Source organism: Strongylocentrotus purpuratus, unplaced genomic scaffold (assembly GCF_000002235.5).
Source record: "Strongylocentrotus purpuratus isolate Spur 01 unplaced genomic scaffold, Spur_5.0 spur5_scaffold_10, whole genome shotgun sequence".
Taxonomy (NCBI): Eukaryota; Metazoa; Echinodermata; class Echinoidea; order Camarodonta; family Strongylocentrotidae; genus Strongylocentrotus; species Strongylocentrotus purpuratus.
The window spans coordinates 24,435,204-24,462,445 of NW_022145595.1; the positions used below are offsets into that span (position 1 = coordinate 24,435,204).

A 27,242-nucleotide genomic window follows, 5' to 3' on the forward strand; every position below is an offset into this window, starting at 1 on the left:
GGAAATGCGAAACGTACAATTGACATTGCTGAGAGATGTTCTGCAGTTGGTAGCGAAAAAAGCAAAGGTTTGCTTGGTCTACATGCATTCAGTGGTGCCGATTGGGGTGGTAAATTTGCAGGCATCTCAAAGAGCAGATGGATCAAGCAGTATTTGGGCCTTGACCCAGAATGTGACATAGTCCATGCATTCCAAACATTAGGTGAAGAAGACTTCAACTAGGAAAGTGTGTTATCAGTCTTGGAAGACTTTGTCTGCAAGGTGTATGCTAGAAACAGCAAAGCCACAAAAGTGAGTGACCTTAGATGGGAGTTATTCAGGGCAAAAAATCTTGAGGCAGAAAAGCTCCCACCAACCCTTGGATCCTTGACACCACACATCCAGAGGGCAAACTTCGTAGCCAGAGTCAACAAGGGATACAAAGTTCCAAAACCAAAGCTGCCCCCTCTAGATGGAAATGGATGGGAGCTTTCCCCAGAAGGAACATTCAGTGCAACCAAGTGTTTAGAGCTTCCTGCGCCGAAGGCAGTCATGGAATTGGTCAAATGCTCATGTCGGAAGGAATGCAAAAGCCATTGCTCTTGCAAGAAGAACCATCTGCCTTGCACAGCCCTATGCAAGTGTTGTGACTGTGAAAATACACAGGACTATGATGTGAATAGCCCCGATGTTGACTAGGTGAATATAAAATTATAGATTATAAGAAATTGTTGTTTCAACGTCGCAACTAAACTCACATCCATAAGATTAGTTGTCATTTTAGACACAGTTGTAAGGAGGTACATTTGGTAGACATTTGGTCTTTGAAATCACAATCGCATGATTTATCAGTCTCAGGTTATGCCATGCATTATATGTCATTATTCAATTCAACATATCGCAATATAAAGCAGGAGTTGACTGCCGTGATTGATTCTAGAATCACATGCTGCTTCCAAAATGATTGATTTCGCATTTTGAGCGCTCCAATACCCAATATGTGTTACAAATCTGAAATACCATATTATGGCGGCCATTTTGAATTTCAAGATGGCGGCTAATTAGAATGGTCATCATTAAACGAAGCATGTATTTCCTTTTAAAGCATGTATATCATCATAATGATGATACTATAACAAGTTTTAACCTTTCCATGCACTTCTAACTTGATATTCAAGTTGAAATAGGCTTAACAATGGCGGCCATTTTGAAATTCAAAATGGCGGCTTATCCGGAACAAAGCACAATTTCATGGAAATTTGTATTTCTATATCAGACATCAATGCCATGCTTTTTATCCGAAATTTGAAACTTCTATGATGTCTATAATATGAAATAATGCTCAAAATGCAACTATTTATGGTGGCCATTTTGAAATTCAAAATGGCTGCCCAAGACGTGGTCGAAAAAAATGGTACCAAATTTTTTTAGATTCAGCACCCCGAAATTGACAAAGTTAGCCAAAAAAAACAATTTTGGCACGATTATCTCACGGGATTTCATAGTAGCCTCTACTAATACCTGCAAAGTTCTACAGAATTTGAGGTTGGCTGCAAAAGGGACATAGTACCTTTAAAGCACTATATCAAATACATTTTGGATTGGATTTGAATGGAAACTCAATTCTTGATACTTTTTGTAATTCCGTAGGAGCCGAGGATGGATGATTCTGAGGTTTGTTCCCTCTGTGAGAACGTGATTGCTGCAGTAGAGACCTATGTATCCAGTCAGGCTAACCAGGTAAGGGGGGTGTTTCACAAAGATCCTAAGTTGAAGTTATCTCTTAGTTGGAAAGCCGTTAGTATCTATGGAAATATTTTGTGAAATTTATTTCAAAAGGCATAAAATGTTGATTCAAATCATTCATATTTTCTATTATCATGGACATGGAGATTTCATGTTCTTGATGTGGAATTTATAAAAATACTTGAATTTTTGCTTTTGAATATATTTTATTTTAAGGCTACAAATGGCTCTCCATAATGTTCAAGTCCAACTTAGAGTTAAGCTCGACTTAAGATCTTTGTGAAACACCCCAAGCTTTACAAGCAGTCTTAGATGAGACTCGATCACAGCCCCTATCCTCTAGCAATTGTAAGTGTACCAATTATAGTACCAATCACCAAAACATATTGGCTATTGGTGTATGGGGATCCCTGTGGCTATACTGTATTCAGAATACAGGCTTTTAGATGTTATTATTATGAGAGATATAACTATTTAAATATAGTCGCATTTAGCAATAAAACTACTGGTTGAGTAGACTAGTAGATGCACACAGACATGCTTGCATAGAATAGAACACATGGAACCCAAGTCGAACTTGAGTTCAGTAAACTTTGTTTCATGTTATCCTTTATTTCTTCATACACCTTAAAGCCCCACTGCACTACTTATAGCTACTTGCGCCCTCCATATAGCAAACAATGCCTAAGCCGTGACTGTTTGTCCCCCATGGTACCCTTTTTCTTATGAATAATTGAGAGCTGATTTGATGAGATAATCACCTGCCAGTGACCACGCAGGGAGGTCTAACCCCTCCTGACCAAACTAATGCAGATAGGCTTTAAGCCTTAAGCTATAGAATACCGGGTAAAGTTTTAAGGTTGATTTTCATTCATTCTAGCTATACACAAATTATTTTTTAAAGGTAATTTGTGCACTTTAAAAGAGAGGATTGCATTCTGGTGAAGGTGACAAATAATTTGTGGTACCTGGGGGGTGTTTCACAAAACTTGTCATCAGTGACAAATGACAGTTTCTGTTATATGCTAGTGAAATCCTTGCTTCTGATTGGTTATCAGCAGAGTTGTCACTGATTTTTGTCATTTGTCGATGAAAAAAGGCTTTGTGAAACACCTACCTGGTATAAAGAAATTCCTTGAATGCCAGAGCACTTTATCAAGCTTGTTTAGCTAAAAATGTGGGGTACTAATACTCTTTTCACACTGGTTTTGCTTAACCCCGTACTTTGCTTAGCCCCGTACTATCCTTAACCCCAGACTATTTTTTTTTGCCTTTTCACACACGCTGTTTTTAGTCCCGTACTAGCGCCTATTCCGGAATAAGAAAAGTCACGTTGTTCTCACTGCGATTTGTTAACCCAGGATATAGTGAATGTTATGATTGGACATACTTCGCATCTGGCCAGCTGCGATACGCTCCATTGCGTAGTACCGGACTATTTTTCGTTTCTGTTCTCATTCATTTGCTTGGCACCGCAATTGCGGGGTTAGCAGGAGTTAGTACCACAATTGCGAGTTACATGTAGCCCTGCTATTTTGCAGGGTTAGTTAACCCCGTACTATAGGTGGGGTTAGCCAACTTTAGCCCACTTTGGTAAAAGCCAGTCTGAACAGAAAGTGGAATAGGCTTACCCCGTACTATAGGTGGGGCTAAGACCCCCCTTAACCCCACCTATAGTACGGGGTTAAGCAAAATATTGCCAGTGTGAAAACAGTATAATAGTTTTCAGCGCTTAGAAACAGTAATATTAAGCACAAAATAAATGTTACCAGTATTGGTCGTTGTTGTTATTATTATAATCATTATCTTTCTTTAACTTGCTGCTCTTGATCATACGCTTGAAACAATAATATTGAGTACAAAATAAAAAGTTGCCATTATTGGTTGTTGTTGTTATACTTATAATCATTATCTTTGTTTAACTTGCTGCATCTGATCATACGTGTACGCCTAGAAACATACGATTAGAAACATTAATATTAAGCACAAAATAAATGTTACTATTATTGGTTGTTGTTATTATGTAATCATTATCTTTGTTTGACTTGCAGAACTTGATCATACAGGAGCTTGATACTGTCGTTTGTGCAAGTCTCCCATCTATACTCTCCTTCCAATGCAAGTCTCTGGTTAAAACCTACACCCCTATTGTGGTCAACATGGTGCTCGCATACTTTGTAAGTACCTGATAGTTGAAGTAAACAAATCGTTAAGCAGATTGATAATGATAATAATATATTTCTATAGCACATTTTCCATATACAGTCAAACCTGCTTTAGAGACCACCTGTATAGAAAGACCACCTGTCTACAAGACCACATTTTTTGTTTCCCTTGAAAATGGTTTCTCATTGAAACATGTACTAAAGGATCCTGTACATAAAGACCACCTGCCTATAAAGACCACTTTTCTTGTCTCCCCATTTTTGTTTCCCTTGAAAATGGTTTCTTATTGAAACATGTACTAAAGGATCCTGTACATAAAGACCACCTGCCTATAAGAACCACTTTTCTTGTCTCCCTTGGGTGGTCTTCATTGACAGGTTTCACTGTGAATGTATTTCTTTCTTGAAATTAAACATGCAGAGTAAATTTGATTTGAATATATCTGACATTTTATTTCACATATAAATTTTATTTCATCTTTTATTCAGTCAGTACCAAAATTCAAGATTACCCCTAAGATCTGGCATAAATTAATTGCATTGCTGAATGTGGAAACGAATAATCATCCTTTACAATACATTACTTTGTAGGAACCAAGCGCCATCTGTACCGAGGTGAAACTGTGTCCAGGTGCAAGTACGTTTAAGGTGAGTTGTAATCGTTTAAGAAAATGATGTGGGTTTTTTTCTTTTTTCTTTTTACTTGTTTTCTTTTCTTGTTTTCTTGTTTTTGTTTTTTTCAGGGGGGGGGGGGGTTCTTTCTTAAACATTAAACCAAAAACTTATTTCTTTTAAAAATATTTGATATTGATATTTAGAATGGCTTATTTTTGTTTTTCATAATTTGTAGAATTAACAGAATGTGAGTAATATTCAGGATTGTTATTTTACCCCTCTTTCTCTCTCTCTCTTTCTCTCACTCTCTCTCTCTCCCTCTCTCTCTCTCTGTAGATCACGGCTGATCCCCAGTTCTGCAGTGACTGCAAGGCATTCCTGGGCGATATTGACGCCTTGCTGGGCAACACAACTTTCCAGGTAAATAAAAATGTCAGGGTTTGTATAATATGTTTTTTTTTTCATCAAGTTACAATTTCATTTTTGATTTATTGGTAATATTGATAGTAATAAGTCTTTTAGGAATGCTTTTTCTTGATTTAACCAGCGGGATATGATTTGGTGTTAGTATAAAATGCATATTCAATAGATGACGGCCCTACTTATAGTTACTGTGGGCTATATTTTCATCAGGTTAATGAACAAGAATAATAATTGAAGTTCTGCAATATCGATTTAAATGATTTGTAGGTGTATCTGTGATTTAATTATTTTTTTCCAAATATATTTTTTGAAATTAAACAGACTGAGGTGCTGACCCAATTGGAAGGCCTATGCGCACAAGCTGGAAGCCTGGAAGCAGAATGCAAACTTTTGATCGAGACTTACGGACCTACTCTATTTGCTCTCATTCTCAGCGAGCTGGTAAGTCTATTAAAGGGATCCGGTAACTTTGTCTCAGATTCTGAAACAAAATCCTGGATTTAGCTCATGCTGCAATGATAATCATAAACCTTTAGGTCAGTCAGGAACCCCATGTCTTTTACAAGCCAATCGCCTGTCTGATTATCAAGATATTCATGATTGGAAATCAAAACCAAATTTTGCATTTGCCAAACGGTTTTCATAATGCTACAGTCTATTGGGGAAAACGAATATGGTAAAACCAGTCACTCAAAGATTTTTACTTTTTTGAGGCACTTCTTGCTCATTTTGAAGCGCGATTTTTTAAAACGATTGTTTAACGATGCCTTTAAAGTAGCGACCACCAGTGTTGACTTTTTTCCCTCTCTCTATTTTTCCTCTTTTTCTCTTTCTTTTGTTTTCCCAGCGCGGATACACCTTACTTTGTGTAATATGTACTCTACAATAATCCCACCGTCATTGTTATCATTAAATTATTGTCATTCATTTTATTTTTATAGTTATAGTCAATACCCTTCTTATCATCATACTTATCTTCATTAGCTTTATAATTCCATTCTGTTCAACTAAGTGCATTTATGAACTCCCAATAGTGACAAATCGGAACTTACTTTGTCTATATGAATGAAGTAATAGTTGTATGTATTTAAAATTTATGTTATTATGATCGGGCAACTTTTTATCCTCAATTATTCTAAGAAAGTAGAGACAATCGCTGTGCCTGTAATTCATTGATTTCTGCATGGTAGGTTAAAGATTTATTTTGTATTTCATTTTTCCTTCAGGATCCTACAACGGACTGCACCATGATTGGCTTGTGCCCTGCTGGCTCTGCTCCTGTTATTGTAAGTTGTCTTGTAAATACATCTATTATTTTTGTGGGGGTGTTTCACAAAGATGGACTTAAGTTGGACTTAAACATTATGGAGAGCCATTTGTAGCGTTAAAACAAAATATATTAAAAAGTATAAAATTCAAGTATTTTAGACTTTTCAAAAATTCCACATCAAGAACATGAAATCTCTTTTATAATAGAGTATATGAATGATTTGAATCAACATTTTATGCCTTTTACACTAACTTTTACAAAATATGTTCAAAGATGCTAACGGCTTTCCATAATTTTTAAGGCCAACTTAGGATCTTAGTGAAACACGCCCCTTGTCATGTATATCATCCATGTCTCCCTGCCTTTTTGTTTTTATCTACCTATTTCTACCTCTTTGTTGAGTGTGAGTCACAAAAAAGAAACTCAGACTTACAACCCTAAGTATCGTTGCATTCGGTACCTATGATGTACTCAAAGATACTCTCATTCTTACTTTAATTTGACACCTTGATCAATAACATATATCCACGGAAAGCTGAACAGAAGCAAATTTGTCTCTGCACAAGTTATGAATGAAATTGTTGGTTAATGCAAGGATTTGTTGAACAATTTCAATTCCAAATGAATGCACTCGCACACATTGAAAGCGACTCCTGAACATTTGCAATTTTCCTTATTCATGTCAAATTTACCTCTGCTGAAGATTTTGATAAAACTAACTGACAACAAAGGGTTTGGCCGAGCAGTCTCTATTCCCCATGGCAAATGCGACTTTGGCAGGCTTCTTTAAAGTAGCCAGTGCTCAGTCGTCCTTGATTGCATTTTGATAAGCAACCTTTCTGATTAAAGATGACAATATTAACTATCACACCATTCTAAGATATTCCAGCAGTTTTACTTGGGTTTCTAAGATATTGGGGCTTGAATTCCATGATTCCTTCATACTAACTCATACTTAATGATCTTTTCTTATATTATCTTTGCACAAGTATTCTCTGTCTCTCAATTTGTTGTTGTTGTTTTGGTATTTACATCGCTTTTAGAAAACAAATAATTTGGATAATGTGAACCTTCAGTCACTGTAAAATACAATTGACCTTTCCATTGTCTCGTTCTCTTTTTTTCAGTCCAAGATGGACCCCGAGCTTTGCAGTGAATGCAAGACCTTCCTAACTGATGCTGTTTCCTTCCTAAGCAACCAGACTTTTGAGGTACTAAAATATTGTATATTTAATAATGTTTATCTTTATTATATAATTCATATTGTACGGACTCTATGGAATACATGAAAAGAAGTAAGCCGCAAGTCCAAGACATTTTAGATTTAAAAAAAAAAAACTATCATTTGTAAAGAGACATGATATTTTCATCTCCATGTAATAAATAAATTGTATTCATGTATCATTGATTCCATGAAGATGAAATATTAATTCTAGCTATAAAAAGGATGCAAAAAGTTGATACATGCTGGGAAAAGAGGTGCATAGTCTAATTTACCGTTGTATACGTTGTACCATGCAAAAAATGTTGTTATATTGCATGCTTGTGCACCTATAACAGATTGTTTAATATAGTGTCATGTGACACCTTTTCAGCCAACAAGGATACTCAATGACAAATACACTAAATACATTAAATATGTATAAAAATTGTGGATTGTCACAAGACACACCTTTACAGCCAATAATAATAGCTAGTTCTTATATAGTGCTTTTCAGAACTGAAGGCCCTCTCAAAGCGCTTTACAGATATATATATTATTACCCCGGTCATCAGATTCAGGCGATAGACAATAGAATACTCGCCAACAAATACCCCATTTCATGTACATACAAATTTATATGTGTATAATTCATGTTGAATTTATGTTGAAACCTTTGTTTATTGAAACAGAATGAGATCCTAGCTCAGCTGGAAGGTCTATGCAAGCTGGCAGGAAGCCTACAAGCCGAGTGCTTACTCTTGGTAAAGACCTATGGACCTGCTGCCTTCGCTTACCTTGAGGCTGAACTGGTACGTTTCAGGTCTTCATGTTGGGTCTAGGGACTTGGGACTTGGGACTTTAGTCTATTGATAGTAGTAGTAGTAGTAGTAGTAGGCCTATGGACCTGCTGCCTTCGCTTACCTTGAGGCTGAACTGGTACGTTTCAGGTCTTCTTGTTGGGTCTAGGGCCTTGGGACTTTAGTCTATTGATAGATGTAGTAGTAGTGGTAATAGTAATTGTCATTGTCATCGTAGTAGTAGTAGTAGAAGTGGTGGCGGTGGTGGTGTTTATTATTATTATTGTACATGTATCTTGTAATATTTTGTATTTTGTATTGCACTTTTATTGTACAACCTTCCATGAGTCCAGAATGGGACGTTGGTCCTGGTAATAAAAGATATGTTTTACAAGAGTTCTTTTGAAATAATGACGTAATAAAACAAAAGTTATTCAGCAAAGACGAAATCAAGGAAACAGTGAAAAAACAAGCAAACAAACCAACTACAGTTTGAAGAGAGTCATATGGGTGCTGGGAAAAGAATAAGATTTACTAAATAACTACAGCCCAAAGGTCTTCTTTTTCAACCTATGTCACTTTACATAAATATGTATATGAAATAGCATAAATATTGAGAAACAACTAATATGAATTGTCAGTGTAATTCAAAGGGTTTTGAGAACGGTGATTATCAACTCATTATAGTAATGAGACAAGAAGTAATGTTCTAGAGCATTTTGTGTTTAATCCTTTTACTTCAGGATCCCACAACAGTCTGTACAGAAATTGGAGTATGCCCTGGTGATTCTGCTCCATTCATGGTAACTCTTTCTTTATCAAATCATTATTCATATATGAGTACACAAATGATGCATGTGCATGAGTTCATTTTACGATCTATCCACACTCGAGTTGAAGCTGTGTGTATCTATCGCGCAAAGCCGTTACGCTGAGTGCGATAGATACACATAGCCTCAACGAGGGTGGATAGATGGTATAATGAACGAATGGAAAAATGTATCATTTGTTTTATACTACAAAACTTGTAGATCCTTGTTATTTGATGTAAAAATAATTCATTCAAGATTGTTTTGTGACAGTATGGCTGACAAATATACTTGTCGTCGTAGTTACTGGTTCTAAACAACAGAGCCTGTGTCAGAGAGTGGGAGAGTAGAGAGACAGATAGGGGGGATGGGGAGGGTGGATTAGAAAGAGAGGGAGGGAGGGACGTTGTGTTTAGGGAAGCTGCTCACCTTGCAGAGAATCCAGACTACCATAATGGGACAAAGCAATACCCCGGTACTCCGATCAATGATATATCTCTCTTTCACCCAATTTAGACACTGCGGCAAGCAATTTCTCTTCCGGTAGTCCAACCCATGGCTACACTCGTTGCAGCCCGGCCAATCCAACACAAGGAGAAGTCAAAGGTAGCGGACACTGATTGCGACTTTTGCAAAACGATCGTTGGACTTTTCCTCCCCTACATCGAGAACAACAAAACAGAGGTTTGTCTTCCTTCTAGTCCCCCTTCTATGACTCCTACTCAGAGTCATGCATGTACTTTCATACTTGTTTTGTTTTATTGCTAATGGTGAACCATAGATCACAATGTTTAAGCTATTCCAAAAGCAAAATCCCCCCCCCATCCCAACCCCTGATTGGTCCAAAAATGGAAGAAAAAAAAAAGAGAGAGAGAATACAATTATTTTTGAGCTACTTTTTTAAGATTCATGGAAACAGCCCCCCACTCCCCCCCCCCCCAAATGAAAAAAAATATGATAAATATTGATAATGATCATAAAAAATAGTAAATAAATATATAAAAAAAATAATAAGAATAGAGATTAAAAAAGAATACATAAGAAAATAATAAATAAATGAAGTATATAATTTGCTATGATTGGTCCGTGTGAATGAATCCATACCAATTTTGAAGAATTTTTTATAATATAAAAAAATTAAAAATGTCTCAGTAATAAAACACCTTACTACGATTATTTCTATCCACTGACAGCAAGAAGTCCTAAATGCCGTGTCTGAGGTGTGCAAACTCTTTGGTGATACAACGGCCGAAAGGGAATGCGAGAACTACGTCCACACCTATGGGTCCCTGATATTTGAACTCTTGCTCAATCAAATGAGTCCAGATGATGTCTGCAAGGAGATAGGGGAGTGCACTTCCCTCATGGCCTCTAAACCAATGAAACGTAAGTTATACAGAGTGTATGCAACAAAAAAAAAAGGTCTGGAAAGATAGATATAAAGATAAGCTTGAGTTCTGGTAAAAAAAGAAAATGAATTCTCACAGAATCAAACAAAACTTACACTGAATGTTCAAGATTACAAATAAATGTCATTTGCCATACAATTTTGGTAGAAAATGTATACTGGCTGAGTAATGAGCATAGAAAGATGAGGAAATCAAGGTAAGTAGCCCTGACAACGTTTGTGTAGTCCCATATACATCTTTGTGTGTACAGTGCTTGTTGCTTTACCAAGACTGGGCCAGATTAATTATGATTTTGATGACTCCAGAACCTTGCAGTACACACCAATACAATAGCATGCAGTACACATGCTACATGATGAACTTTTTTCTGATCTATTCCACACCTCTTCTTTCACAATGCAATCTCATGACCAGAACTCAATTTTATCTTTCATCATTTCCAGAAATACAGATAAATAAGTATTCTCCTTAGGAGACTAGCAGGATGCTTTGGAATCCCCCCCCCCCCTTCACTCCTTCCTTACTATGATGTTGGCTTCCAAACCTGTGAAGTGAGGGTCCTACAGAATGTATTAACTTGTTTGTTAACGGGTCTCCAACAAATATTTTTAGGGGCTTTATTACATCAAAATTCTCATATGCATTGGAGAAAAAAAAGAGAGAAAAGATTGCATTTTGGAGGTAATATTATGCACAATTTGGTGAGACATTGCTCTTTTGTATGTAATACTGGTATACACATGTACTTACACTAAGGTCGGGTTAGCTGGAGGTGAGGGGTATGTGTGGGGGGGGGGGGGGATGGGGGTGGAAGGTCACATGCTTTCTATTATTTGAATACATTTTTAATTTTTATATATTTATCATTATTTTAGTCTCATGAAATCAGCTGTTATTTATTTTTCTGTCATTCTTGTTCGAATTTCTTTCTACAGACCTGAAGGAGTTGCTCTCCAAGCTACCAACAGATGATACTTTCTGTACCTTGTGTAAGATGGGTGTTGGAGAATTGGAAACCATTCTATCATCAAACAAGACCAAGGTCAGTTTAGAAAGATCTTTAAGATTTGAGCCATCCTCTTTAACCCTATTTTAACTGGGCTATTTCAGATCGGGTTTTTACTGGGGGGGGGGGGGGGGGGATCAATTTGACCCCCCCCCCCCCCCCCCAGTTAACATAGGGTTAAAGTACTAGTCCACTCCAAAAAAAAACTTCCTTCAATAGAAGCAGAAAAATCAGACAAACCGATCAAAAAAAGTTTGAGCAAAATCGGATAACTTCTCTTTCTCATTTCTCTGTGCCCTCTCTCTCTCTCCCCCTTTCTGTTATTATCTTACCAGTCCTTCTAATCTTCTGTTACATTTGTCTTATCGTCTTCTGCTACGCGATTGTTCTCCTTCAATTATCCTTTAGTCATCCGTTTCAATCTCTTCTCTTGTTTCTCTTCTTTTCTTTGATCATATCCTTGATTATTTATTGTGAATCGCCATTTATATGTATATGTTATGCTTTTGAATGTATCTTTTGTTAATTCAATTTGTTTCAGCCTCTGGCTGCTATTTGAATGTTTTTTAATCAATAAACCATATCAAATCAAATCAAATCAAACTTATAAGAAAGTTATGAATTTTTGAAATAAAAATATTTTATAACTATTTATGAAAATCACTACACAAATTGCCAATTTGGTTATCAGTTTGTGACGTCATGTCCTCACTATTTATCAATTGCTTTATATAGTGTAATCCCATTAATTTCCCTTTTTATGCCCCAAAACTTGATTTCCCCATGCCTCTATATCCATATAGAAAATTTTAAATCATACATGCACCTTAGTAACTGTTCGAATTCATTAATAGATAGTCTTCTTGTAATGTTTTACTTGCTATTGCATATGCAGGAGGAGATCAAACAAGAAGTGGAGAAGCTCCTGTGCGGCAATCTTCCATCGCCAATCAACACTCAATGTCTGTCCTTCATGGAGATCTACGGTGACGTCCTTGTCCAGCTCTTGATCGAGCAGTTGGATCCCTCATCCGTCTGTGCAGAGGTCGGACTCTGTGATGCAAGCAAGCACCAACTGAGTGAGTAGCAAAAAATGAACAGGGGAATGTTTCACAAAGACTAAGATCGCCTTTAAGTTGGACTTAACTATGGCAGGCCATTCATGCCACTGGTTGCTCTCACCATTGGTCTCTCAATTATGATCTTTAGATAATATTTTCTCCTTCAATAATTAACTATAAAAAAAAGGTAAATTCTGTAGATTTGTGACCGCGATTTGTACGTTCCTTGAGAGATCAATACCAGTAAATGGTGAGAGCAAACAGTGGCATAAACAGCCTGCCATAATTAAGTCCAACTTAAAGTCAATCTTAGTCTTTGTGAAACATTCCCCAGATGTTGAGTGCTGATAAAGAATCATTGCATTAAAGAAACTGTTGAAAGTTCTTCTAGATTGGTAATTTTTGTAAATAAGAACAGTGAGTACATGTATATTGAGGTTTTGGAATCATCAAATCTCTAATCAAATGAAGTTGCTTTTTTTTTTTTTAAAGAAAAAGAAAAGAATATTGCAAGACACAGATGATCATACATGGGACTACGCAGACATGTTCCATCAGAATTGAGCCTATTTTTTACTTCACACTTTACAATATCTCAATTCTTACTCTGTCATATCTCTCTCTCTCTGTCAGACACTAGGATGCCACCTTTGGAGGCCGGTACGGAATGTTTGGTTTGCGAATTCATGGTCAGTAAATTGGAAGATGAAATCAAAGAGAATTCCACAGAGGTGAGTTCGTTGTTGTTGTGTCTGTTGGTTTCAACTATCGAGATATAAGTTGTTTCCATTGTCATATATAATCGTTTTGTGTGTCGTCTTTGTATCTGTTGTTTATAAAATTGCTGATTTTTGTATTTCTATTGTTGTGGTTTTATTTTTTTTGTACATGTTTTTTCTATTGTTGTTGCTGTAGTTTTCATTGCTGTTGTATGGAGCCTGTGTGTGGGTGTATGTCTTTTTCTTCCATTAATTCCACAATCTTTTTAAAATCAGTTATTTAGTTCTTTTTGTTATGTTGTTCTGATGGTAGTACTATAAGATCTTGTGTCTCTGTATTTTGTTGCTGCTTTGGTTATACTAATTCCATTTTTTTTTCCTGTGTGTTTTATTTCAATGCAGTGTTTAAAAAAATATGCCTTCAACTGCAAGGCTTTTTTCTCGAATTCTTTATACAAAAGAAGACATAACAATTCAATAACAATTGAAGCTTATTTACAAAGAAAAATATACAAATAACATAAAATAAAGATAATTTATACACAATTAAAAAGGAATGAAAAAGAGTTAGTGGGGAAAATAGAAAATAAAAGCAGAAGAACAAGAACAGGATTTGCGAACAACAACTATCCTGATCGAATCTCAGTATCTGTTTAAAAATTAATCGGGAAGATCAGTTGGATAGATTTTATAAAATGTATAGCTAATGTTGAAGCAGTTTCAGTTGTTGCTGCTAATGGTGATGTTATTTTGTTTATAAACCAGCAATATTTGACTATTTCTTTCAGAGTGAGATCCGTTCAGTTCTAGACAAGGTGTGCTATGAGCTTCCACCAACCGTCAGGGGTGATTGTGATACTCTGGTTGCGGAGTACACCGAAAGGATCGTTGAGTATCTACTCTCACAATTTGAACCTAAAGCCCTGTGCACCGCCCTCGGTCTATGTGATGCAGGTGAGGCCTTGATATAATGTGAAAGGGGATGGCCACTCTGAAATTAATGTAGTTTTAAAACTTCTTAGAACGTTGCTAACTAGAAACAATTTTCAATGTTTTCGAGTCTAAAAGTGTTGAGATTGTAAATAATGAACTCTTTATGTTGTATAGCTCCCTCTCAAGACTGATATTACATTACATTGTTTCTTGACTACAATCGACCGAATTGCTATTCCTGTTTGGAAATTATATATCACAACTGCATATTCTGAGATTTTCATGGTCCCAGCCATCATGGATTGGCCTTAGGCGCTATTTGAAATTTACCAGGAGCACCGGTAAATTTTTGATTTTTCAAATTCGCAAAAGCAGAAGTGTTATAGGGGCTAATTGAAATTGAAAAATAAAAACATTGTTTAGTCCAAGAAAACTGAGTCACATGCCCATAAACAGCATAATTATCTTGTTTGAATTCATTATAGTAAATTCATTATTCTTGTTTTTTTAAACTGATTTTTACCATAATAGTTTGTTTAGGGGTTGGGCTCGACTAGCAAACGTGCTTTTATCTGGCCCCTATTACCAACCAATAGTTTCTCTTCTTGTATATGTAAAATCAGTTGTATGAAATGTATTGCTGTTGGTAAATAAATCAAATCAAATCAAATCAAATTCTTTAAACACTAGAGGTAATGCTTAATAACATTTATACATATATACTTTATATTTTTATAGCTACTATAGCTAAAAAGATTGCTCTGGCGAAGAAAATGGAGATTGGAGACCAAGAGTCTTGTATCTTGTGCGAATACATCATGTCCGAGATTGACAAACTACTTACAGAAAACTCCACTGAGGCTGAGGTATGTAACGCTTTTTGTTCAAGTAGATGTGATATACAGTACTTGTCGTGAATTTCACTGTAAATATAGTGTAGTACCAACGTGTTTCTGATAAGAAATATGGGTTTCATTAACCTTTTTTTTTACAATGTAGAATGATTTTGATGGGCATTCATGCCTCAATTTGTGTGAATAATGGGTGGAAAAGTTATCATTTCATGTGTTTGACTCGAAATTCTACGTTTTGCAATATGTTCTGTTTCTGAGAGAGAGAGAGAGAGAGAGAGAGAAAGAGAGAAAGAAAGAGAGAGAGAAATTTATCTATAATTTGATACACCCCTTTTTTTTAAAGACACATTTTCATTGAAATAACAGTGAATCCTGCTTTAGGGATGACCTTATATGGGAAGCCCACCTGTCTAGAAAGACCACATCTTTTGTTTTCCTTCAATAGTATTTGTCATTGAAATGTGTACTATTAAACCTGTAAAGAAAGACTACCTAATATGTATAGACCACTTTTCCTGTCTCCCTTGAGCGGTCTTTATATACAGGTCTCACTGTACTATGGCAACCTGTCTATAAAGACCACTTACCTGTTAAGACCACCCACCTATAAAGACCTCTGCATCTTTTTTCTAACTAATAACAAAACAAATCCCAACAGATTCAGGAAGTATTGGACAAGGTCTGCGCTGAACTCCCGTCTCACCTCACAGCCGAGTGCAAAGAATTTGTGGACCAGTACGAACCTGCTCTGCTCTCATTCCTGACCCAAGAGCTAGATCCAAAGACGTTCTGTACCACAATCGGAGAGTGTGATGGAGGTAGGTCGAAGATGCAGATAAGATTATTAAAGGACTTAAAGCCCCACTGTACTACTTGTAGCTACTGCTCCCTCTATAGAGAAATCAATGCCTAATCGGTGACCATTGGTCCCCCATGATCCTCTTTTTCTTATGTTAATTGAGAGCTGAGTTGATGAGATAGCCACCTGTCAATGACCTCGCTGTGTGGTCTAATCCCTCCTAGCCACACTAGTGTTGATAAGCTTTAAATAAAAATCTTCAAATTAATTCCCCTCTCTCTCCCCCCTCTCTCTCTCTCTCCCCCTCTCTCTCCCTCTCTCTCTCTCTCCCTCTCTCTCTCTCCCTCTCTCCCCCTCTCTCTTTCTCCCTCTCCCCCTCTCTCTTTCTCCCTCTCTCTCCCTCTCTCTCCCCCCTCTCTCTCTCTCTCTCTGTCTACAGCCAAACTCAAGGTCAAGAAATCGCTAGGAAACGCTGAGTGTACCATCTGTGAATTTGTAATTGCGGAACTAGACACCATGCTGAAGGAGAATGCAACTCAGGTAAATTTTGGTTTCCCTTTTGTTTTCATGAGCCCAAAGTGCAATTCATTTTGTGCATAGTAATCAGGGATTTTACAGATACAATCTGCGCATGGGCAGATAAAGGTCATTTGTACCAAAATGGTAAAGCCCACCAGAGATAAATACTGGATATGCTCTCATGAAAGTTATGTAACATTATTCATTTATACACCAATGGTACATTCTAAGATATGCAGGTGGAAGTATTTTTTTCAAGAGGGCAAACAAAAGGTATTCTTGAAGCACATCTAGGACTTTGGCAGTTATTATTCTAAGATGCTCAAAGTGGAACTTCTCCATGTGCAAAAGATCTGTGGATATTTGGGGTCATTTGTACCATGTGCTATCTGTAAACTCCCTTATTCTGCTTAATGGTAATGTCTCCTCGGACTGGAAGGGCGTTAACTCCATATTAAAGTATATATGAGTTAACTCCCTACTGGTTCTGAACGAATAATAACGAAGATATAGAGTTGAGTTCTGGTGCAGGATAAACTGGAATATTGTCTCTCTTCCATATATGATTTTTGTATGAAAGAATTTGAGTTTTGAAACCTGTGTCGTGTGTTGCCCTCAACACAGTTTTTCATGCTTTTAAAGATTTCATGAAATACATGTAGGTATGGCCCAACCCCTCCTCCTTCTGCCCACAGCCCTGCTACCCCCACCCCTCCCCCTTGGATTAGTTTTGCACATATCTTTGTGCCAATTCATGAGTCCGTTAACCATTTATAAGTTTAAACCGAGATTTTGTACATAATGTAGTACGTCAACGGCAACCAATACAATTTGCGAAGTACTGGAGTGATGTGTTCCTTGTCACAAGCCTGGCAAGTGTCGTATTGTGTTTGTTTTTCTGTTTGTCGGCTGAAATGAATTAATATATCAATTTAAATATATTTTCCCGACAATTATCATTCAGGAGGAGATACAGTGTAAAGAATACTTTAGAGGAAATATGAAATTATGAGTTTTCATGTTTCATAGATTTTGTGAATTAGGTAAACAAATTTCTGAAGATATGGCCCAAACTGTCACCTCCTTCTGCCCACAGCCCTGCTACCCCCACCCCTCCCCCTTGGATTAGTTTTGCACATATCTTTGTGCCAATTCATGAATCCATTAACCATTTATAAGTTTAAACCGAGATTTTGTACATAATGTGGTACGTCACCGGCAACCAATACCCCCACCCCTCCTCTCCCCTGGGTTAGTTCATACAGACAAATAGGTGCTAATTCATTTATAAGTTTAAACCAAGATTTCGTAGATACGGTAATGTGGTACGTCAGGAGCAACCAATACAATTTGCGAAGTCCTGGAGTGATGTGTTACAAATTGGCAAGTGTTGTATTGTGTTTTTTTTTTCCGTTTGTCGCCTAAAAAATGAATTAATATATTAATTGAAATATATTTTCTCGTCAATTATCATTCAGGAGGAGATAAAGACTGCTTTAGAGGAAATTTGTGCCCTCATGCCAGCTACCGTCAGGACGGAGTGTGAAAGCTTTGTGGAGACGTACGAGTCCATCCTGATCAAGCTCTTGACGACCGAGAGTCCGGACCAGATCTGTACCGTCATTCAACTCTGTAGCGCTGGTTTCAAGGCCCTTCAGGGTGAGTCAAGGGGCCACTTTATACCCGTAATGTTCATTTATTGGCAAGGCACTCTATTGACATTGCTTCTCTCCATCCTGGGGGGTGTTTCACAAAGATCCTTAAAAATTATGGAGAGCCATTTGTAGCCTTTAAATAATTTATATTCAAAAGCGAAAATTCAAGTATTTTAGACTTTTTATAAATTCCACATTAAGAACATGAAATCACCTTGATAGTAGACCATATGAATGATTTGAATCAACATTTTCTGCCTTTTAAAATAAGGTTAAAAAATATTTTCATGAATGCTAACGGCTTTCCATAATTGTTAAGTCCAACTTAGGATCTTTTAAAAACACCTCCCAGGTGTTCAATGGGTTCCAGGAAAGATGCAGAAGTTATTGTTGTTTGTTCAGTGTTGTGGGCGCTTTTAAAGCAGTGCCTGGCTGGAATGCTCCCCTGGGAGTGGAGAATGTGAATACAGTGTGTACAGGCAAGCTTGTGTTCAATGACCGACTTGATAGTATATCTGTAAAGCGCGTAGAGACATTTTTGATTTATTAAGCACTGTATAAACGAGCAGTATCATTATTATAATCATTATTATGAACCCCTTTGCGTGCATAATTTGATAATTTTGCCTTTAAAAACTGCATAGACAAACTAGAATGGCAAGGCATAGCTCACATTTCTGTATCTTATAAGTTAAAGATACAACGTGAATATGCTAACAGGCAAATTTCTTGTCGCAGGCAGCGTTGCCAGCAAGTTCCAAGATTTCGGCAGTCGGGTACTCTAAGACGGCAGCCATGTAAACAGGGGCTCCTTTGCTAACCCTCTGTGCTAGGTGCACATATATCCTTGTTGTCATTCCCATTTATCATTTACTATTCCTTCAACGTGACATGTAAACAGGAAAGATCCAGCTTTGACTGCTATCCATCTGAATTTTGTTTGGTACAAACATGTTTTGATTGCATTATAATTAATCATTATTAAAATTGATTTGTAGTGGAACATCTGTCAGGTTAATTTAATATTACTACCAATGTCTTTCAATCATAGGTACCATTGAATGTGACCTGTGCCAGACGGCTGTCCGTGAATTCATGATTGCACTTCAAGAGCCCTCGGTAACTAAGGAGGTGGTTGCTATCGTCAACGAGACCTGCGCCATTCTTCCCGCAGAGTATAAAGCAACGGTACTGTAACAGATTTAGAATGTCACTTTGAAAGTAACGATTTAGATAATGAGTAATGTTCATTGAAAAAAGTTTCAAAAAACCACTTTGAAACAATATGGATAACAGGAAGTGGGTATTTTATAGAAAGTTGAATAAGTTTGCCATTATGACACATAAATCAAGAAAGGGTGCAATAGATACTGTTAATTAGAATGTCACATTAATACTAATAATTATGATAAAGCAAATGAAATTTAGCTGTTCTTTGTCCAGGAAAAAGGTGGGGTTTTATCCTCTTACTGAAATAAATATCATGGACCAGTTTCTTGAAAATCGTCACAAGTTGTTTGCTGATATCCCGTACAAACGTATCGTAATTCTATGACGCACAATCCTATTGCATGTCAACGAAGTTAGATTTATGACGGTTTCTAGAAATTGCTTTTTAATGGGGGGGGGGGGGGGTGAAGGCTGTGGTACAAAACCAGCACAGTAGCCAACATAGTTTACCAAAGTGTGATATTATACTGGCAAAGTTGTCAAGGTTGCTGGTTCCAAACAATTTTGTGCTAAACAATGGTGTGGTGATCACTGCTCCGCCTAACACTGAATTTGCCCTGCTCCTGTATTAATGATTGAAATATGTTTTTTTTTTTTCCAGTGCCTTTCATATGTTGATCAGTACGGAGACCTGGTAACAGAGTTCATCGCTCAGTTCTTTGACCCCATCACTTCATGCACAGTAAGTATCACGTCTGTCCTTTTCAATAACCTATGGCATCTTTACGATGTGAATTTGTATAGACCGATTCTGTTTCCATGGTTTCTGGGAGCACGTAAGTACTTTTTCCACCATAGCTGGGGACCATCCAAGAACTCAACAAGAGATGATGTTATGTTTTATGTAATCAGAAATGTGCATGGCCTTCCCTGAAGTAAATCGGTAATATAGTAATTATTATTAAGCATTCTTGGTGGCCCCAAGTAATGACGGCTGAACTGCGGGCTGAAAATGAGGATGCACTTCCGTGTTTAAGTCTACAAATAAGTGTATTCTCTTTAATTTGTATTAAGCACAAAAAATGCTGAATTCTATCGTGAGCTTGGCTTAATCTGAGCTCCCATGTACTTCACCTGGGTCGAGAGAGGGAAAAGTATATTAATGTTTTGCTAAGGAACCTTAGTATTGATCCAGGGAATTGAACCCATTAGCATAGCTGCCAACCATTCTTATTTGGGGGAATGATTCTTATTCTTTGGTCTTAATGCTGAAAGGTTGGCAAGTATGCATTAGGATGTTGTCTATAGTCCATTGACTTATCCTCCAGACCACGATACTTTCGTAAAATGAGCCATGTGCCTCCAGTTCTATGTCTGAATCCACCTCTGAGGAAATTTGGGGGACGTTTCACAAAGATCCTAAGTTGAACTTAACTCAAAGTTGGACTTAAATATTATGGAGAGCCATTTGTAGCCTTAAAATGAAATATATTCAAAAGCAACAATTTAAGGATTTTAGGCTTCTCATAAAATTCCACATCAAGAACATGAAATCTCCTTGATAATTGAAAATATGAATGATTTGAATTAACATTTTATGCCTTCTAAAATAAATTCTACAAAACATTTTCAAAGATGCTAATGGCTTTCCATAATTTTTAAGTCCAACTTAAGAGATAAGTTCAACTTAGGATCTTTGTGAAACACCCCCTGAACATCCTTTTCTTGTTACCCTTCACAGCTCCTGGAGGCTTGCCCATACCCAGACAACTCCCCAAGACTTCCCAAGCGGATGCTGGGTCAGCATGAGTGTACTAGAGGACCAGGTTACTGGTGTGCTTCCATGGAGAACGCCAAGGAGTGCAACGTAAGTTTTTTTAATTTTATTTGTTTATTTCACATATTTAAAAAAGGGTAGCCCAATCAGCATATACACTGGTTTTCGTTGGGGCCCTCTAAAATACAAACAAACTATATACATTCCAAAAACTTGTGAATAAGACAAAATTGAACATTTCATTATACAACGAACAATAACTGCATATCACGTTACAAAATATAAAAATGCAAAGATTGAATTAAAATAGAAAACGTAATAAGGAGGAAAAAAGTTTTACATTAATTTATATGAAGGATGAGAGTAGGTATGTGCTTGTCTAGCGTCTTCCGATTTACAAATGAACATTTAAAACAACTGAATTAATAAAGATTAAACATTTAAAATGAGACTAACCGTAGCGGCATGCAAAATTATTCACAAAATGAATACAAATTACAAATATGGGAGACGTGCCTTAATTACAGTCAGACCTGCTTTAGCAACCACCTGTATAGAAAGACCACCTTTTTGTTTTACCCTTCAAGATCGTTTCTCTTTGGAACCTGTACTAGAGGATCCTGTACATAAAGACCACCTGTTTACGAAAACCACATTCTTTGTTGACTTGAATTTCGTTTCTCATTGAAACCGGTATTCAAGGAACCTGTCTATGAAATCCAAATTTTTTGTTACCCTTGAAGATTGTTTCTCATTGGAACCTGTACTGAGGGAACCTGTACATTAAGACCACCTGCCCATAAAGACAACTTTTCTTGTCTCCGTTGAGCAGTCTTTATATAAAGGTTTCACCGTATTACTGTCCCAGTCAAATTTTGCTCTCTACACTAAAAGACCGCTCAAGGGAAAACAAGAAAAGTAGTTGTGTTGTTGTTGTTTTAGTCTTAAGGGCGTGTGTCATTCAATTATGAATATTTACGCCGAATTCAAGTTTTATTAATAATTTTAAATGGAAGCAGTAAAAAGGAGAAGAAAAAAAATCAACGCTGTTCAATTTTACGCATTTTGCGGAGATTCCAGACAGGCCTTTTGGCTTTATAGGCCGGTAGCCTTTATGTTCAGGTTCCTTTAGTATATGTTTCAATTAGAAACGTTTGTTGAGGGAAACACAGAAGGTGATTATGATAGAGACTAGAGAGATGGACTTTTTGTACAGGCGGTCGCTATAGCAGGTTTGACTGTATTTCGAACTGCCCAGCATTTATCACCATTTGACTTTATCCCTTGTGTCATTCAAGACGTGCACATCATTTGACACCAAACGTATAAAAAGTGGACAATTTTTTTGTGGAGTCACATGGCAGATTGCAATTTCATTGATACATTTTTTTTACCCTTTAAACAAAAAAAATTATACCGGTACTCCAGATAACAAGAAAAAATTGTATAATTTCTGATTTTGGTTTGCTGTGAAATGCATGTTATCCCCAAATAGTCAAGAATTGATTGTGTTGAAAACACCACAATTAAAAGTTGTTTATTCAAGGATTAGTAGGAAACCAAAAATTATGATTTTGAGAGGCTACATATTGTCTGTTCAGAGACAGAAGGCCATTATCTGTGTGTGAAAGTATATGAGTTAATGCCCTTCTGGCTCCAAATAAACTATATTGAGGGTTCAGTGACACAAAGACGGAACTCCATATTTTGCTAAAATGAGTATTTGACATCGAAATGTTCAGAAAAATGTGGGCTTTTGAAGAAACGCAAAGACTTAACTCCACCCAACACCCCATTGAAGTCAATGGCTAGTGAAACATAGACTTAACTCCTTAAGGTCCAAGTGCTCAGTGACACATAAACCACTTTTTCTAAAAATGGAGTTGTGTCTTTGTGTCACTGACCCCTCAATATGTCCGTATTGTAACATTTTATTTCCAACTACTCTTTTTGTTGTTCGTTCTTCCTTCTCCCTCTACAGATGGTTGAGCACTGCAAGCGTCATGCCTGGAATTAAGGATCAAATCACGCATCAAGGCCCGGACAATATAAAGAACCTTTAACGTCAATACGTCCAGGATAACATATGAAGACACTTTCACGATAGCGGTGTATTACGAAATTATTTACTGGCGTCTTTGGTAATCTCTCTGCTCAAGTGTAGTTTAAGAAGCTCCTAACAATGCACTCATGTTTACAGGTTTATGGTGCACTTTTTACTAACAAATAAAGTTACGCAACATTTCCAGCATTGTACTTACTGTTCTCTTTTCCAATTTTTTATTATGGAATAAATGACAAATATGGCTAAACCAAGGCATTACGATCATTGTCATCCAAGCTTTTTTATTCCATTTTTTTCTTCATATACCAGGTAATATGGAGATGGGTATTTGAATTTGATGATCGGTTTCGAAATGTCCGTCTGTTTATTGCAATACTTCATACAATCTTGAGATTTCCATATTTTTGATGTTGAGTGAATGAACAGGGTTGAACGTAGATGAGAGTGTCTGTTGAGAGCCAGAAGGGCGTTAACTCTGAAAGAATGAGATTTAAAGCCTTTCTGTCTCCAAACAAACAATATATGATATAAATCAATTTAGCAAATTCAGAAGAAATAATTCTTTTTCTATCGCGTGGGGAACAGGTTATGGATGAATATAAGAGGAAATCGCCTTTCTCTTAGCTTTGACGTGGGAATAATTGTTTAATGGAGTTTGCCTTATTAGAAATATGGTACCAAGACATTAAAAAGTAGGTATGCATGGTTATGGGGAAAGATTTTCTTGTTGGTCTTTTTTTTGTAAAGAAGAAAAAAATAATAAGAAAAGGTCTACAACTAGAAAGAAAGTTTGAAGAATAACAAGGTGAGAAAATCTTTAATAAGAGTAGATTCTAGAAAAGTATTTGAGAACTAGTGTGTTTATTTAAACATGATCAGTGCAACGTAGATGAATATCTCTATTATTGAAACGAGACTGAAATCTTTTTAAAAATCTGATTATTTTAGTAGGAATCTGTTATTATCCCTTGCCCAGTTAATAGAAGAAAAAGTATATTATTTGATATAATCAAAACTCTAAAATATGTTATTGATATGATGCTATGATAGGTGTACTTTGTTTTGTGATCAATGAAAAAAAGATGTACAGATATATGACAAGTACTTTAGCTACAGTGTAGAGCAGATATGCATGCAATTGTGTTAAGATTATATATAAATTCTAAGGAATGTAGAAATGTTTATTCTTTTTTTTTATTAAAAAAAAAGTGTATCTGATATTGACCAGGCAAGATGAATAATATTACTGTCAATGCTGTGTTACTTTATGAATGCACTTCTTCCATGTACAACTTATAACCTCTTTATATTAATAACTAATTGTGTATTAAGACAAATATGTTTTAATTTCAGTGTGAATTTTGATTTCCATGTCTTTATGTCTTAAAGTACAACATGGAAATAAACATGAATGGTTTTCATTTTCAGAGCATGTTTTATTAAACTTGTATGTATCCGTTCGTTTATATTCCAACAAATATTTTTCAAGTTTCTTTGATTTCAGACGAACCCAAACTTTGCATGTAAAGAGTTATACATTTATGAACATGGATATTTTTCTACCATTCCTTTGAAATTTTGCATTTGTGTCATTTGTATAATTCTGATGTTCAATTTGTTGGATTTTGTGATGAAATACTCACATTTTGCTATTCAAAAAAAGTATTTCTCATGTAGGTACTGATTTGCCTTTTCTGTATGTTAGTTAAATTATTGATGTAGTTGTGAAAAACACACGAAATAAGATATATGTATATTTGTCCAAATTCTTTACATATTTTGTTCTTGCAATCATGGAAGTCAAATAAGTATGCATATATGAAATACTTGTTTTCATGGACCTCATAATAGATGGAATGTCACAGTTTTGTTTCAGTATATCTTTTCAAGTCGTACAAAAGGAATTTTTCTGTTTGTTTTTTGTTTTTTAAATGGACTTTGTTTAAAGATTAAAACTCTTTATGCAAGCAACAACAAAAACATTTTTTTCCCCAAAATATTTCAAGTCATATGCGGATTCTGATGAATAAGATTAATAACTTATTAAGTAATACTATATTTTTTCCTTCCACAAAGCTTAACATTAAATAAATTAATTGTTTACTGATGAACATACACTTTATTATGCTTCAACTCATTTTATCCTAAGTTGTATTTTTGTTTTAACAGCTGATTCTAATTAATTCTGCACATTTCATCTTACTTTAAGTATTCTGTATCCACACATTTCATGACATTATCTTTAGGTGGTAAATCATTAGAAAGAAATTGTCAATCATGTCTTTTGTCCATCTTATGATGTGATTCTGTATGTATTACAAAATAAATGCAATTTGTCTATTGTCAGTAATATACATACCGACATTTCTAAATGAACTTTGACTAATAAAAAAACACTTTAGAATCATATTACAAATCTGTTTATAATTTATTCATTAACCTTTATTGTTGATGGTGTTGTTGTTTCTTGTAATTTAAAACAATATGTTTTAATGTATTTTAAAATGTGATGTATAATGCTGTCACACATAATACTACCAAATTGGAAAATGAGTATTAAAGAAATGACATGAAAAAAATTGATGGAAAAATTTCACTTAAATTGTATAATAATATGAAAGAGGATGTCATTTAAGACACATTTCTGCCAGGATTTTCAAAACAAATGTGTTTGAAGTTGAATATTGATGAAAGAATACAAAATTTAGGTTTTCTGTGTACAACAAAAGAGATATCTCTTTGGTACAACAGGAAACTCAAATTTTGCGAATTTGGGGCTCCATATACTTTAGAGGGGTTTTAAAGACGTAGAGTAGTGGGATGTAATGGGAAATTTAACATCATTCGGGTGTTTACGCAATAATTGGTGTTGTCAATCACCAGGATTAGCCATCACTTTTATGACCAACGTACCTTATTCAATGCTCTGCATTTTCCTCAAGTGTCCCTCATCGAAAAGTCATTTTCTTATATTTCCCTCATCGGAAGACTCCGGGAGACTAGGGGGCATTTCTTGATGGGACTACGGGTTTATTATATGCGAGACCTGTGCACCCATTAATGGTATTTCCACCAAGTCTGGTGTCAGCGAATTATGACCTACTGCACACTGACGACCATGTCCCTTTAACTTTTCCTGCCATAAGAAGTTCGACAACAAACCCAATCGCAAAGTCTTCACAAGCAGTCGATCTCAATAAGTAAATATGTAATATGTACTCACGGTAATTGGCCATTTTCGTAATATAATCAAATATGCAATTCGTATTCTGACTATTGAAATACAATCATTCGCAACAGGTGAATGAATAAATTCACCTACTGCGAATAATTGTATTTCAACAGTCAAAATGCGAATTATAATTTCACCTGTTACGAATCATTGTATTTCAACAGTCAAAAAGCGAATTGCATGATTACATTTCGAAAATGGCCTTGCAGTGCTCGCACAATTCAAAGGGGATTGATAAGATATTTAAAATTGCCCCAGGTTGATTTTTTTTTCTCAAAAAGTCATCGCGATCGTGTTCATAATTCTGTAAATAAAGAAATGAACAAAAGTATTACTGAAATCGATAGTTTATTTTGTTAGATTATGCCTTATTAATCCATTTCGTTCATAAGAACTAGAGTAAATCGTATGGAATAAAAAGGACGACGTGGATATTTGGCGTTTCACATGTCAATGGCATCGGTTACGTTAACACAATTTAATTAGTAGATGAACAAAAAGTATTACTGAAATCAATGAATTATTTTCCATATCACGCCATATTAATTTCATTCATAAGAAATTTAGTAAATCGTACGGAATGGGACGAAAACAGTGACATTTTGGGCTTCACATGTCGGTGGCCACGGTAACGTTAACACCATGTTAATGAAAGTTAAAGGCCTAATGTACGAACTTGGCTTAAAAACTAAAGTTAATCTCTGCAGTGCATGCAACAATATGGCAGAAGGGATGTTTGTCTCATCATCTTACGTCATTTGTTGGTTACACGGCACTTACTTTTGCAACAATCGTCCCGTATTGATACTTTCTTTCAATTACATTTTTTTTTTTTACTTCAATCCTAGACCCAACACTTTTACACCTTTAAACCGTAACCGTGATAACCCTAAACCTAAACATAACTCAAACCCCATTGCAACTCTAATTCTAACATTATACTATAGAAAAAATAAAGCTTTCAGAAATGTTCGCATGAGCAAAATATGTCGAATCACCAATTAAAACTAATAACATTGTTAATATCACCTTCAC

General features: G+C 36.0%; 1 protein-coding gene across 1 annotated transcript; it reads left to right on the plus strand.

The window, feature by feature from the left end:
* The first annotated feature begins 1,602 nt into the window (after positions 1-1,602).
* LOC581297 (prosaposin) lies at positions 1,603-25,387 on the plus strand. The gene is made up of 23 exons (XM_030979850.1): positions 1,603-1,719; positions 3,777-3,902; positions 4,482-4,538; positions 4,842-4,925; positions 5,250-5,369; positions 6,155-6,214; positions 7,326-7,409; positions 8,092-8,211; positions 8,943-9,002; positions 9,525-9,692; positions 10,202-10,394; positions 11,353-11,459; positions 12,319-12,502; positions 13,118-13,215; positions 13,992-14,157; positions 14,875-15,002; positions 15,649-15,808; positions 16,229-16,329; positions 17,787-17,967; positions 19,015-19,151; positions 19,795-19,875; positions 20,875-21,000; positions 22,892-25,387. Exons 1-23 carry the CDS (start codon positions 1,639-1,641, stop codon positions 22,925-22,927), a joined length of 2,658 nt encoding a protein of 885 aa, XP_030835710.1. The 5' UTR covers positions 1,603-1,638; the 3' UTR covers positions 22,928-25,387.
* Positions 25,388-27,242: the final 1,855 nt, after the last annotated feature.